At 38.4% G+C, this 15,453-nt stretch overlaps 1 protein-coding gene across 1 annotated transcript in view; it reads left to right on the top strand.

The window, feature by feature from the left end:
• Positions 1-15,453, top strand: part of scara5 (scavenger receptor class A, member 5 (putative)) — an 86,815-nt gene that overhangs the window by 45,051 nt on the left and 26,311 nt on the right. The window contains exons 7-8 of the mRNA XM_053337029.1: positions 9,881-9,961; positions 13,686-13,793. Of these exons, the coding sequence (XP_053193004.1) occupies positions 9,881-9,961; positions 13,686-13,793 (189 nt within the window). The remainder of the gene's footprint in view (positions 1-9,880; positions 9,962-13,685; positions 13,794-15,453) is intronic.

The following is a 15,453-nucleotide window of genomic DNA, read 5'->3' on the forward strand; positions in this document are numbered from 1 at the left end:
GGTTTATATTCTTCAAGCAGTTGAGAAATGCCAGTTTTCAATCAGATTTGTCATCCGCAAATTACCGAAAACTCACTGATTTAGTGTGTTTGTCTTAAATGTCCGTCAAGTTAGATTAAACCAGACCCATATATTTGGAATCTAAGAGCCCCTTATTTATTTTCACGTCTGCCCTTTTAAAGAGTCTGTGTGTGCTACTGCTTACTGTACCAACACATGAGGTAAAATTGTAACTTATACAATTTATATATCAGAAATTACATCAAAATCACAGAAAGAGTAATCGCATAGATCAAAGTTAAACTAAATATTGAGATAAATACCTAAAAACATAATTTTTTATGGGAACATGTTTCTGTCTTGACAACAATTTAAACAAAACTTTATTGCTATGCAGAAATGAGGCCATTCCCTCTGAAAACAGAGCATTAAACAACATGAAAAGACTAAGATGGGTATAATGCATGTGTGCAAAACATACAGTACATGCCTTATGCCTTATGAAGAAATCGAGAGATATGTGATAGACAGCATATAAGTGAATTGACTGCATTTAAATTGCACTTTTAACCCTTCATGCACATGCTCATATGGTCATGCGAGGCACTGGACTAATGCAGAGTTTTGCTGACAGACTTTTGGATGTGTGGACAAGAGTAAGAGAATATTAAAACATGAGAATGTGAGAACTTTACCCCTTAGTATAATGAATCCCTTTGGGCGGAACTCAGCAAGAAAGATGTTTTACAATATCTCATCGTAGCCAATAGATGTTTGCAGTGTGATTAAATTCAAGTGACCCCAGCATGCAAACGTGATTTCACACCGTGGGATTTCTGCCCGGGGGTATTGAGCAACCCCGAATGTTCTTACTCCAATGTGTTCAGACCTGATTAGTCCCGACGTGGTACGACTCTCACTGCCAGGGTACAAAATGACTTCCCTGGCTTGTTAAAAATCAAAATAGGAATGCTGTGATGTAATGTTGGCAGGGGACACGGCCCGAGCTGATTGATGGCAATCTAAACCGAATGGGACCCCTGATCTCGTGTCTGCTTCACATGTGGGTGGGATGCTGTTTCTCCTGAGCCTGGAAACAATTGTGGGTTAAATTTAGACGCTTCATACAGAATGAAAACTCAACCACTCAGCTCTGTCATTAGTTTTAGCTCCACAGCCCATTTGTGTGTTGTTAGCGCGCAGTAACCTTAGCCAAGAAAAAGTTTTACATCTCTATCCATGTTTACTCTCCTCTGTTCTCTTCTGTTCTCTTCATGTTCCTCCTTTTCTCCCTCTTATCCTTCTCTCTCTTTTCTTGTTTCATACAGCTAATTTGCCTTTTATTCCTCTGTGAGTCACACAGTAACATTCATGCCACATGGTACTTGGTGTATTAATGATAAACGAACATGAGAAATTGTTTAAAACATCACCTGATGATAAAATGTTATGTCTTAGCTCTCCAGATCGTACATTATTGAACAGAATTGTATTATTTAACATGGGACCATACTGGGAAAATGTACAAGATTATTTTAATAACAACTTACATATTGTATATGTACAGTATGAGGTCATTATTTAGTGGTGTCTCATTAGTGAATAGACATCTGGGTCAAAGGTAAATGCAAATACTTTGGGATGTAGGTCATTTAGAGCTGATATTTTGTTCAGTACCTAAAAATGTAAAAGAAAAAAAGAATTTGACGTCAAAGTAAACTCCCTGCTGAAGTAGATTATGAATTATGATCAAAAGATCTCGGCTGGCTTCTAATTGGGCTAAGATATTTTTGGCTGTTGGGACTATAAAAGGACACAATGTTGAAAATCATTAAACCTAACTTGACTTATTTCTATATCTGACCTTGTTTTCACAGTTTTGTCATTCACATCACCAAAAACCTTGACTAATACAAAAAAAAAGGTTTTCAACAGTTGGTACTTGTAAGACACAGATTTATTGCAAACAAATGGTTTAAAAACAAAGTTCAGTAAAGGCCAAAATGTCCTGACCTTTTGTCTCTAGAATGGGTCAAAGTTCCAAAAACACTGGAGACTAAAATTTCCAAAATGTAACTCATAGTGTGTTTGTCAGAAACTTTCTGTCCAAGTCTTTCAAACTCCACTCTTTCAGTTTTTAATGCAGGCTTTCTGTTAAAAATTAGTCTCCAAACCAAGTCTGAGATATGACAGCACCCACATAACAATACAACCTCATGTTTATTGTCATGTTCAGTGTCTAAATTAACTTGTACGAGCTGGTTGCCACACAGAGAGTCCTTTTTAAAACATACTCAGCAAAAAACTCTAAACTGCCAAAAACAGAATCGCTCAGAATTTATTTCTGCCTCAAAGAAAGGAAACACCAGCCGTATGTTCCAGTTTCATGAAGAAAATATTGTAATATTGGTGAAATGGCACGACTGTGAGTCTTGGCCCTCGCTGAGTGAGTGGTATTCCACTCTTTTCTTTTCTCTCCACTTGTCCTCTATGTATTTTTCCCTGGTCTAAGTGTTTAATTGGCATGAAGCAAACGCCTTCTACTACAGTTTCACAACAATATGACAGCAGTATGACTGTGTCTGTGTATGCTTGTTGGTGTCAAACAGAAAAAGAGAGGCATTATGTATTCACACGGATGATTTCCTTTGATGTAGGCCTACACAGCGTTGTAAAGGTACCAATAAAGAATAGGTAGTCCAAATTGTACCCTTATGATTAGAGTATGGAAAGGCTTTGGTAATTTAAATGATTTTCAGGTAAGGTTTTAAAGTTATGGTTAGATTAGGTGACTAAAACATATCGACATATTAAGTTTGTGGGTTAATAAAACCAGGAGAGACTGAATGAAACTGTGTTCTTCTCTTCAGCTCAAAGGCTTTTTATCCCCATCTCCCACACCAAACATCCCACTGGAGTTTCACTGTGTTAAAAGGACATGACACTACTTCTTTGTCTGGCATTAAACAAAACATAGGGAATTTTGGCTACTTTTTGAAGAGAACAGTATCATGGATACAGACCGTATCATGGAGATTAGAAACCAGCTTGTTTTTCAGTCAGTAGAGACTGTATTTTTTAGTGAATTATTTTTATTGACACGTGCACAATGTTAGAATGTAAAAAGTATTTTGCCATTAGATCCCTTCATGACATCATTGTGTTTATAAAGGGTGTAGTGAAGCCTAGAGTAGATTAGGATATCCCCCAAAGAAAAGGAAGGAAAAGAAAACTGAGAGGAACATACAAACCAAAATAATATATCTCGATCCATACCTTACTCATCTGCCTACCTTCATTAATGGATTTCTAGTAAAATATGTAAAGGGAAAATCGAATAGCAAAAGCAAACAATTATATGTTATACTTATGTACATATAATGAATATAAAATGAATGAATGATGAATGAGGTCCCGATAGACCCAGAGTGTTTGGGGTCACTGTGACTATGAGTTGGGTGTCTTGAGGTCCACATGTTAATTTATGAGGTCATGACAGACTTGACTTGAAGTGCAAAATGTAATGGGAGCCTCGACAGACCCTTTCTTGACATGTGCTCTATATGATAAGAAATATTAAAGTCTTTGATGATACATTAGTGCAATTAGCAAAAGTCAATCATAAAAAGAAAAAAAACTGTGATAAACAATGTAGCTGAGACACCCATAAACCAGAACACCCCTATCAGTCATGTGCATGACTTACCAGGATTAGGGCGTTGGAGACCTTTGATTTGTGCTGGGTGAATGTAGGAGGTGTAGGAAGAGGATTACCAAAGCCCCAGTTGTTGCAGGGAGGCATATGAAAAACCTTAGTTGGCAGCAGAAGTAGCAGCGCCTATCTTAAAAGAATGGCTTGAAAAATGCTGGGGGGATAGCTTACTTTTGATTAGGACTTGCCTAAATGGAAGTTTCCCAGGGGTAAGGAACCAAGGAGAGAGGATATGACCAATTTGCAAGTATTTAATTATAGATTTCTAAGCGCACATAGGGGAGTCAGTGTAAGCCATGATTACGGAGCAAGTACCTTCACATTTAGAATGCTTAAGGCGTAAACTGAAATTACTAGAATGAAAGGCCAGATCTGAAAAAGAAATATCACTACTAGGGGGAAATGACAGAGAGGAAGTTGTAAATTCACCACTTGTAAGAAATGCATGCAAAGTCAAATACGTCAATGAGCAGGGTGTCAATATATGAAGAGAACAGACAGCATCCTATGCAAAAGAGAAAGAGTGATAGGTTTTCTATAGTCAGGAACAGGAGGAGACGTTTTAGGGATGCCTTTTAGCAGTATTTTTACAGCTGGATTAGAAAATAAGCAAGGAAAAATAGGATCATAACATCTGATATTTAACTGAATCCTGGCTACAATCTGTGAATGTGCTGAGGTTTAAAATGGCGAACATCCATGCGGTAACATCTGAAAGCACCAATAGTTTTAACGGAAACAGGTTTAAGTGGCATACAGATTGAGATACAAAACCAGGCAAAAGTGTTCCAAGTGAAATCATAGGTTTTTAAAGTATTTATTTTAAAGTGGAACCTGCTCAACTCTTCATCACATAAACCCTATCTGTGTCTAGATATTTAAGCATGGGGCTTTGGATTAGGGCAGTGTTGGTCAGCGAAGAAGGGAGACTTCAGTAAGTACTGAGCAGACCTCTGGACAGATGCCTCAGAAAGTCTGGAAATTGAAACGGGAGAGTGAATCAGCTAGTTTGTTGTAATGACCAGGCATGTGACGATGAAGTTGTGGGTGATTGATGACCATGTGATACTTCTCATGAAAGCCAAGATATCTTTGGAAGAGAAGTGTCCCCCATTAATGATGCCAACAAATGCTTGGTTGTCACATAGAATTGAAATGTGTTAAAGTTTCCAATGCTGACCTAGCAAGCTACAGCGATGAGGTACCTACAATACCGAAGATTCAAATAGGAGAAAGAAGGAGACCATATGCCGCTACCCTTGATAGAATGCCCCAAAACCCACAGACAGGGCAGCATCCATGGAAAATGTCAATGAATCAGAGGAATGCACCAACTCATCATAGAAAAGAGTGATGTCATTCCAGTGATCACAGAGATGGGACCAAAAGTGCAACTCAGAGCAGCACCCCTCATCTAGATCAGTGGTCACCAATCCAGATGATCCAGGAGGGAGAGCAACTGTTCTGTGAGGTTCTCAGCAGCACAGAAGGACTTGAGTAAAAACATAAAGAGTCTTCCCATTTGGATTTACAATAAGCTTAATTTCCCAAAGATGTCAGGTTTTGCCAAAAGACAAAATGACTTCAAAGGTTGATTTAAGATCTTAGTATCACCAAGAGAGAAGTCACAGGGTTTTCATTCCGCAATGCTGACATGTATTGGATGAATAATTTGTTGTTGCAGAAAGCTGCTGAGTTGCAGCCTGACTTTATGCTGAGTTAGTCATATGTGACAAGCTGGAGCCTGGAAGAATTTACAGCCTACACAATGTCCGCAGAGCCTGCGTGGCAAAAGCAACACGTTAGCAGAGTGGCTTCAGTCCTTCGTCAGTGTCCACTTAGGATGTGTCTGGAACAGTGTTGAGTGTAGGTCACGCACTTTAGCAGCAGTCAGAGCCCAACACACATTCACTGGAGATACACATGAAAAATGGAAGAAAATAAACTTGAAGCGTAAAAATTCAATTCTTTGAAGTTAAATGCATGAAGCACGAGTGAAATACGAGCTGTACCACAGCCCGTGTAGACAGCTGTATTAATTAAAATGGGAGCGTAACTGTTACGTCAGACACACATGAGATGGAGGTCTAAAGAATGTGGCTGAAACACTTTCCATGTTGACACTGCGTTGGTGTCATCTGTTGACCATCGCAGGGTCTCTGCACAGAAAGCGATACAGCTGCACTTTTTCTTTCATTAGCTAGAAAGTTAAACCAGGCTCAACATTTGCTGCAAAACAACTCAAAGTCATCTCACAAGGCGCTGCGTTGACCAATAAAATAAGTACAAGCGCACATTCCTGATGGATTAGTTTCTAAAACAAATAGAGCACTTCTACTGTTTAACTCACGATTGTCGCAACAAAACATAATATAGTTCCCACATTGATTACTTTCCAGAGTTGTAAAATCCGGTCTCTGAGTACTGTTATAAACCATTGTGCAGGGTTTTGCCATCTGAGAAGTCTTCAAATTCTCTAAGCTGTTTACTCAAACTGGCCTTCCTGGATTGTATCTCATTTCTCTCTGGTACCTGAAGCAGCATGCCACCACCAATGCAGCCCTGTGAGTTGTTTCAACACAGTCTGAATGTCCACTTATTGTATGCTTTGAGTGGCATGTTTGCTTTGAGCCCTGTGGCTCAGTCATGGCTGACTTTCACATTTGCACCATCACACAGTCAGAGACGCAGATAACATGTGTATACACTGCCCTGACTACAGATGAAGTGTTTATTTAATAAACAAGAATGTAGTTCTAAGATGATAGGAAAGTAAAGAAAACTGGTCATTCTTTTACTGCGGGTGATTAAATAAATGGTTGCCTGTAACAGTATCGCTCTGAAAAACAAATACACTTCACTCCTCTCTAAATTCTCCACCAGAACAAATCTCTTTTTAACACAAACCTGTCTTCATATATTATGAACATACATTTGACATTTTCTGAACACAGTTTTGTCCACCTGTTCCTAGTTGCAACATACTGTAACCTCAAATAGCTTAAAGCCTGATACTGTCTTGTATCATTCATCATAGTGATGAATTTCACAAGACACTTCTATCTCCCCTCATATTAAAGACACATGTTGCCTCATCACATCATCACATCATGAGGTGATCTATCATAGCCTGTCTATTGTACTGAATATGTGTAAAAAACAAAAGGACAAGAGGTTTCTCCACTCGACAGCAGATTTGTAATGCAGACTTCATGATGGACGGAGGCGCCTAAACTCTACATGAATGTTGTGCTCTTGGATGCAGCGCTGTCAGATGTTTTCAGGCTGATCCTGGAGGAGCTGCTGGGTATGTTATTGTTGAAACTCTGTCAGCCGAATGAATAAATAGGGCTCTGAGAGCCAGGAGATGAATAACGTGAAGCTCTGCTAAAACAAACTCTTAACGAGGACGCAGTTTCTCCAGGACCACCAGAGCGAACCATCTCCTGCATGCATACGCCCTCATACACCCCACGCTACTCATATGAGGACCTTCAGGATGAATTCACCAAACTATAATCTTAAACATAATTTAGCACAATACACAAGGAGATCTCCGAACAGTTGCTGTTGATTTTAAATGACTCTTAACTGTCTGTGTTCAATATTTCCATTGCATTTTAGCATTACAGAATATTATGTTTCTCTTGATAAATTAAGTATGTATATTATGTGGTAGCCATGACCATACACAGTGCATAAATGTGTATAAAACAGTTCAAATTCCCTGGGGTTACTGGGCAGAGGAAACCTTCTGTCAGTTAACCCTTCCTAGGTCGTCAGTGTTGTTAACATCTGTTCAAAGATCATTAGAATGACACAGAAGGATCTGAGTTGTTTTACTGACTAAAAAATCTTGAAGAAACTAATGAGAATGGTGAACCTACATGACCACATCTTAACCATTTAATTCTCACCTCTGCCTTCAAGATGTTGCTTTGCACTGTTTTTCAGCTCCTTTTAGCTTTATTCATTTGTGTGTTTTTTTAGATATTCATATTGCTATTAAGGTTGCATGTTGGTGTTTTGCAATCCCCTTAGGGATGGGCCAGATGTTTGGCATGACACAGTATTAAAACTAATCTAAAACTGTATTTAATACTAGAATTCTACGGACAGCTTTAATAGCCTTCGGTTGTTTTAACTTTGTGTTTATTTATATATTTATTTATTTATTTATTCCTTCCTGATTATCTTGTATATTTGTTGATTTTGGGGCTAAACTGCTGGGTACAATTAAGTTTTTTCAAAAAGTTGTATTGGATTTAATTGAATTGAAACAGTCAGAACAGCTGCCTCCTTTCCCGATTGCAAGCAGGGACAATCATTAACATTTTGAACATAAACCAAATTACTGAGTTGAATTTGGCAAATCGATAATTGGATGCATTTAGGCTGATGCAACATGAGCGTGATATCATATTGTTTACTCTTCTCAGGTCCTTGGGGTCTAATCAAAAGTTGCACAAGCCCAGGACTCATGGTAGTTTTAATCAGACCCACCCAGAAGAACTGAAGTGAACTACAAACTGTCAGATCGGGCCCTTGTCTTATCACTTTTCCACTGAATGTGTAATCAAACCAGTACTTCTGCACATTTACCTTGGCACATTTAATCATTACCTTAATTTATGTTCAACCCTATTTCTATACTCTACTCAAAACCCCAACATGTCCTCACGTTGAACAGTTTCTGCTTGTATTTCTATTCAAGGTTAGAAACACAAAAACATGGTTACATGAGGGAGTTGATGCCTAGCCTCCCCTTCTGCATTGACCTTTTCACAGTCTCGTGACCTGCTGTAACGAGTTAAGTGTGAGGGGTTGTGAATCACCTCTAGGCAACAAAGAGTCAGATCTGTATCTCAAAGCCAGTCTACAGCTTCTCAGCACCAGAAACTCGAAAATTAAGAACATTACAGCTCTGAGGTATCAAACCCGCTGGACATGTGCTGGACAATAACAAACCCCAAATTTCTGAGCATTCCCACAGGCTGTGTTGTGGTCCACCTTGCTAAACATGTGGTTCCCATTGTGGCCAGACCTCTCTCTCTCCTACTTTCTTGCAATCTGTCCTCACTCTCTCGCTCTTTCACTCACTATTTGGCCTTTTTTTCACTCACTCACACCAGAGTAATCCAAGTACAACAAACTTTTGGACTGAATCCTTTGACCAGTTGTAAGGCCCAGTTTGGCCTTCGATTTGGCTGCTGTCTATGTGTGTGTGTGTGTGCGTGCATCGAGTGTATGATAAATATAATTACTTCTAGAATTAATAAAATCATTATCAGCAGGAATAAAAGGCTCACATGTTGCTCTGTGAAATGATTTTTGGTCCCATGTGCTTCATTTTAAGTGATAATCTACAAGATTAAGTGGTCCAACATGCTGTAATAATAGACACTCAGTAAGGCAGCTCATAGTTCTTGCTTTATTCAGTCCCCCCAAAAAATGCTGTTGCTGCTTCTATGAATGACAAATGACAAATTATCCCTCTCTAAAATGTTTTAAACAGCAAAGGATGAATTAGTTAGTCAGTAAAGGGTTCATTTTTTTCAGACCTCCAAATTGATTTGTTCTTAGTGGTTCATATGAATCAAATTTAAACATAAATTCATGTAGTAACTCAGTCTGAGCTATTGTTTGCTAACAAGTTCAATATATCAACTTAAAAGGTGATGATATGTCAGTGTTGTCTTCACAACTTGTTTCTGCTGCCCCCAAGTGGCCAAAAATCTGCCAATGCAGGTTTAAAGTAAATGGATGGAAACCTATAAAACTGTACACATCTGCAAACTTTTGTCTTTGAAAGGATCATTAGCCAATCCTTGTTCATTTTTCAGTTGTCAAGAATTACATCATGCCATTAGTAAAGATGGTTTCATGTCTGTATATCAAAGTGTACAGCAATCCTGACCTCAGTGAGCAGAGGGTTTGCAAATGTCTCTGTTAGACCACTACATATGTTGATTTTTAGTGAGCTTTTTTTCAAATTCCTTGATGTTTTCTTCACTTTAAGCATTCTCCACAAATATTTTGCTTGTTTGTCTCTACTTCAGGCCAAATAATTAAATAAATGCATGATTGCATCTTGCAGTATGTTTTATTTTTTGCATATTATAACTTATGCATCATGTCATCAACATATTTTTATCGTTGTGTCTGCAGGGCCTCCTGGGCCAAAAGGAGAGAAGGGTGATACTGGTCCATTTGGGCCACCTGGGGCCCCTGGATTGACTGGCTTAAGAGGTAGGTACAACCAGATAACCATTAATCAGATACTGAAATTTCAAACAGTCAAACAAGTGTAGTACTGATCAATTCTATAATCTACTACAATTAAGTTGCATGAAGCACAATCTATCTGTGAATTGATCTGAAACAGTGACATTGAACTGGATAAAATAATTTGTATACAGTTCACTTGGAGCTGCCCTCATGTTCGTGAAAAAGAAAAGGAAAGCATAACATCCTCAGATTCTCAGTTTCACAAGTATCCAAGTTAGCGGTCATCACATCTCCCATACTAAAAAGCACTTATCCCTCTTCCTTTCAAAAGTAAAAGAGTATTGCTATGCTGAAATTGTAGAGAAAAAATACTACTACAGTATGAAGTTAGTCTGCGAATCATAAATGCCATTCAATGCTTGCAGTGACAACCACTGCAAATAAAACATCAGTCTGTGGGAAACATTAGAGTGTTATATCTCTGTAAGCATCATACTAACATAAAATAAAATAAAAAGTGTAATATATGTAAGAAAAAAAGTATGAGAAATTATACAAAATGAATTGATGTTTTTAAACTATTTCCAATTTAATGCATGTGAACATATATATGTTTGTCTCACTTTTTTTGGACTGGTCTGGTTTTTTGGATGAGGACATTTTATGAGCCAGTGGGTCAAAAAGAAAAAAAAAATACCTGGCTTATAACCGTCCAACGTAAACACTAAATTTGGAGTTACAAGCTTTTTTTAAGCCTCTGGATTTAGGTTTGACTAGCATGAATGCCACTTTTTTTTTTTAACACAAAACAGATTTTGGCCAATGTTTTTTCCCTCTGTTTTTGTGATTACATACAGTTGCATTAATAATGCAGTGAGCAGAAAGTATAAAAGGTCATATAAATCCGCTTAAGAAAACAAGACACCAGACTGTGGATGGGGATTTACAGTATTTTCAGACAGGGTGTGGACAGGGCCAGTGGGACAGGTCATCTATCTTTGTCTTGAAGGTAATTCCACCAAAAACCACAATATGAACCCTTACCCAGGCAGAATTGGCACCTCAGAATCATGAAATTACTCTTTTTCATAGAAACTGTACAATACAAACAACAACAATGAGAATCCAGATGTTTTGTGACCCCCTGCAGCTAGGTACTTCTTGAATCATCACCCCTCACATGCTGTTGCCCTGTCATCCATTCTACATTCCCTGGCTGATGAACTGCAACTCTCACATGACATTTCCAAGAAGCATCATCTTTCTGCTGAAGGGGGAACCCCCCTTCACCACCACCACCGTAGTTCCAGGAAAAAGTGAATAAAAAGAATGTCTGCAGGAAAAGAAAAAGACCTGGTTCTTAGTTGAAAACATAGCGAGCTAAATGGCAGCCCACCCCCCACCAAGCAGTTACAAACCCATTGTTTGGATCATATCAGAGCTGTTGTAAATTTGATCAATATTTGTATAAATAATGAATGCTGCAGTCATTAATCAATTAAGCTATTTGTCAATCAACATAAAACTATTTTGATAATCAGATCATTTCATTCATTTTTTAAAGCAAAAATACAGAAAATTAGCTGGGTAAAGCTTCTCTTCAATGCTTTGCTGTAGATGATAGTAAATTGGGTTTTGGACTACTGAAACAAGACATTTGGAAATGTTTGACTCTGACCTCACCATCAGGCTAATCAATTAAAAAATAATTTTGTTAGTTGCAGCCCTAAACACAACTCCAAGAAATCACTGGTAACACACAAATGCCTCCAAAAACAGCGTCTAATCCACTTTCTGTGGAATCCCTATTAGATATGATTGTCTTTTGATTAAAAAGCACATGTGATAAAAACAAAACATAGTATGCTATATGATGCAGCAAAAAGAAACATATTAATGCTTAGTGAAGTGTAGTCCAGTCAAATAGAAACATTAAAATACAAGTTAAGGGCTTCAAGGGCCTCAAGAGATTCACATGTCCAGGAGTTTTGGACCCAATCTGAGACAGACCAAATCCAACATGCCCAATACAATTTGAGCAGAACCCAAAAACATTCGGCCCTGGTCTGTAATAGACTTGAAGATAATCAAGACTTGATCCAAAACCAGTGAACCTGAACAGACTCAAACAGAGAGAGAACTCCAGCACTGGATGTAGTATGATGTTCCACCAATTAAAGGTGGATCTAGTGTTTCTCACCAAAACAAATTATGTGGAACCAATGTATTTTCTTCCTCAAAAAACATTTGCAAAGCCAGTTCTTTAAAAAACGATCTTAAATCCCACATCGTTTACCACCATGTTTGCTAGCGGGGAACCACCCCAACAAGATTACACTAAACATGGAACAAAGATTAGTCAACCTGTGAGGATTTTAAAATAAAATATCTTTAACAGTTAGTTATGATAAAAATCTGTTACTGATTAGATTGTGCCTCATCATATTAGAACTGGACAATACTTACTAACTGATATTCTGTTTTTAGATATGCTAGCAGCCATATGGTAATATAGGCCTTTCAATTGTCTGCGTTGTCCACCAATTTAGTCCAGACTGAAATATTCACCACAAGTGGATAGATTGCCATGTCGTTTTGTATGAGTATTCATTGTCCCCAGAAGATTAATCGTAATGACATTTGGGATCATCTGACTTTTGTAGCAGCACCATGTGTGATATTTATCTGGACTATCTTGGATGGATTGCCATTGAATCTGCCAAATATATTCAAGGTCCCTAGGGGATGTATCAAAGACAAACAGATTGTAGAGTGCACACATCCAAAAAAACAAACTGAAGGCAAAGGTTAAACAAAAGATCAGCACACTGTACTAATATCTCTCAATATATTTGCAGTGTTTCAATCTAACCTTGATCTTGGTCAGACAATATCCCAAAGAACATTACAGCAGATGTATGATGTGTACCAATCTGTCCATGCTACTAACTATCTGACATATGCAATCTGTTTGCAATGCAGGACATGTACTTTTGATACTGCATTTACTTTAAGCCAACAGATTCTTTTGGACTTGTTTAACCATCTATTTGGACTGCCCTGCAGAACACAAAGAAAAGTGCACTGGTTCCAAAAATATGATTGATAGCAATTTCCCTCTGGAGATATTTTTTTCGAGGAATTTATTGACTCTTCACAGCAGAGGCAGAAAAAAACATGACGTTATCCATCATCAGTTCAGTTTATGTTTCGGGCTCTCTAATGCATTCAGTCTAATTGTTAAATTCAGTTTACTAAGTAGTCACAACAGTGCAATCAGAGCATATCAGAATACAGTGACGTTTGAAAAAGCTTCAGTGGCACAATCAATAACTCATTACCACATTAATTTCGAGACATTGGCGTGTGCTTACTGTAAACAGACATTCTCATTGGGTGCCACAGGGGTAGAAGCGGATTGTATTTATGGAACAAAAGATAGTTGCAGTTCTTCTCGCTGAGGTGTTGGCAGATAGTTGAAGACATGGCCCAACATTACCATGACTTCCAATATTGGATTTATCTTCCATGCATGATGTCAGGGTAGGTAGGGAAGACAGGAAACAACAAGGTTTATTAGAAATGTTAAGAAAAAGTCATTATGTTGCTGTCTTCACTCCACTGATGTTCACAAAAGCCACAGTAGTTAAGGCATTTTAAGTGGTGTCATAGCAGACTTGTTTTCCTGTCAAATTGTTGTTTATTGTTCCTTAAACTCAAACCCATATGTGTTTGCGTGTTTCAGGGTTTACAGGAGAAAAAGGCATCCAGGGCCCTCGAGGTATTAAAGGGTCGACTGGGGTCGGCGGCGGTGAGGGAGAAAAAGGAGAAGTTGGACCTATTGGGCCTAAAGGTATGTCTGCCATATCTCACATTAATCAATACGCAATCTTATATAGTTATATTTATAGCTTTTCTAATTATATACTACAGGATGATGAAGTATATTAAAGGCAAATAACTGCTGATTTTTGCTGATTTCTTGGATTTCATCATTATTTAAAATGGACTTGATCCACTGAGGACGCCAACATTTCTGGATGTAGAGACGGCCAAGACTGTTAAACGCATCAGAAGCCCAACGAGAACATACGATCTGAAAAATCTGAGTACGATGTAATAATCACAATGTACAACATTTGCAGGAGGTTGGACTTTATATGAGGCAGCAGTAGTAGTCACAACAGTGATTCAGTCACTCTCAGTTCATTATTCACAAGTCCAGAGGTAAAAGCACACTTCTCTCTGTAGACTTGTACAACTCACAGCTGAATCTTGTCAATGCGTTCATAGCTCAAATCAGTTCAGACGTTTAAATCAAGAGACTTTGTGACTACTATGATGTCACACCACATCACTGTTTTCTTAGTTTGTTATTACTTATGATATCTCCAGTTATTCTTCGTGTATTCCTAATACTTACTGTAGAAGCAGGGTAAATATATATTTCTTTGACATGAGCGTACATGTATTCCAAGTACACATGAGAGTAATCTGCAACCACGCTGATAAAGGGCCACTCTTTGGACTGAAGAGGGTCTATGAATGAATGTAACATCACAGCTGAACACACAATACTTTGTTGACCTCTCCTTTCTCTCTCTTCCTTTCCTCCACCCACTCATCCATTCATGTATCCAGTTGATGTTTCTACTCTGGCATCAGCAGCTGGACAGTGCCAACGATAACAAAAACACACTCAGACACACATACAGCTCTGTTGGGGAAAACATGGCCGTGACAAATATAATAAGACGCTGCCGTCTTTCTTGTGTCAGCATGTTATTGTGTATGTATATGGTGTGTGAGACTGTGTTTGTGTGTGTGTGTGTGTGTGTGTGTGTGTGTGTGTGTGTGTGTGTGTGTGCGTACATGTGCGCCAACAGCTGTTGCTGATCAGAGTTGAGTCTGGCTGAAATGTACAGAGTTGGAGTCCCACAGTCTCTATGCTGGCCAGTGGCTCTCAAATCCTTGGGCCAGGCTGATCTGTGTGTTTTGTGTGTGTATTTAATAGTAGTAGTAGTGGTCATGCTGGAATATTGGGAACCACTCCACTCTAGTTTTGGTGAATTTTCACGTTGATTAATGTCCTTGTTGATTGTTATAACTTAAGCGATTTAAGAGATATACAGTTCAGGAAAGTTTCACCTTTTAATTCCAAAAGAGTGATGTTTTCTAGCTCTTCATTGTTAAAACAATCTATATTAAACTGGCACTTGAAGGGGGCATATTATGCACGTTTACAGCTACTGGAGTATCTTTGCTTGATGTACAGTTCAAAAAACTACTTATTTATTGGCCGTTTATGCAGCCCCTCAGTTCAGCCTCTGTCTGAAACAGGCCGTTTTAGCTCCTGTCTATTTAAGGACCCGTCTTCATGAGCCCACTCTGTTATCACTGACCATCTTCTGGAAGCTTCCCCATGGCAGATTTCCAGCTGCTACAAAGGCTACATGAAAAAACTATAAAACACAGTAGGATCACTTCTTTTTCTCATTCTTTGCTCAAAATGT

This window comes from Scomber japonicus, chromosome 17 (assembly GCF_027409825.1).
Source record: "Scomber japonicus isolate fScoJap1 chromosome 17, fScoJap1.pri, whole genome shotgun sequence".
Lineage (NCBI taxonomy): Eukaryota > Metazoa > Chordata > Actinopteri > Scombriformes > Scombridae > Scomber > Scomber japonicus.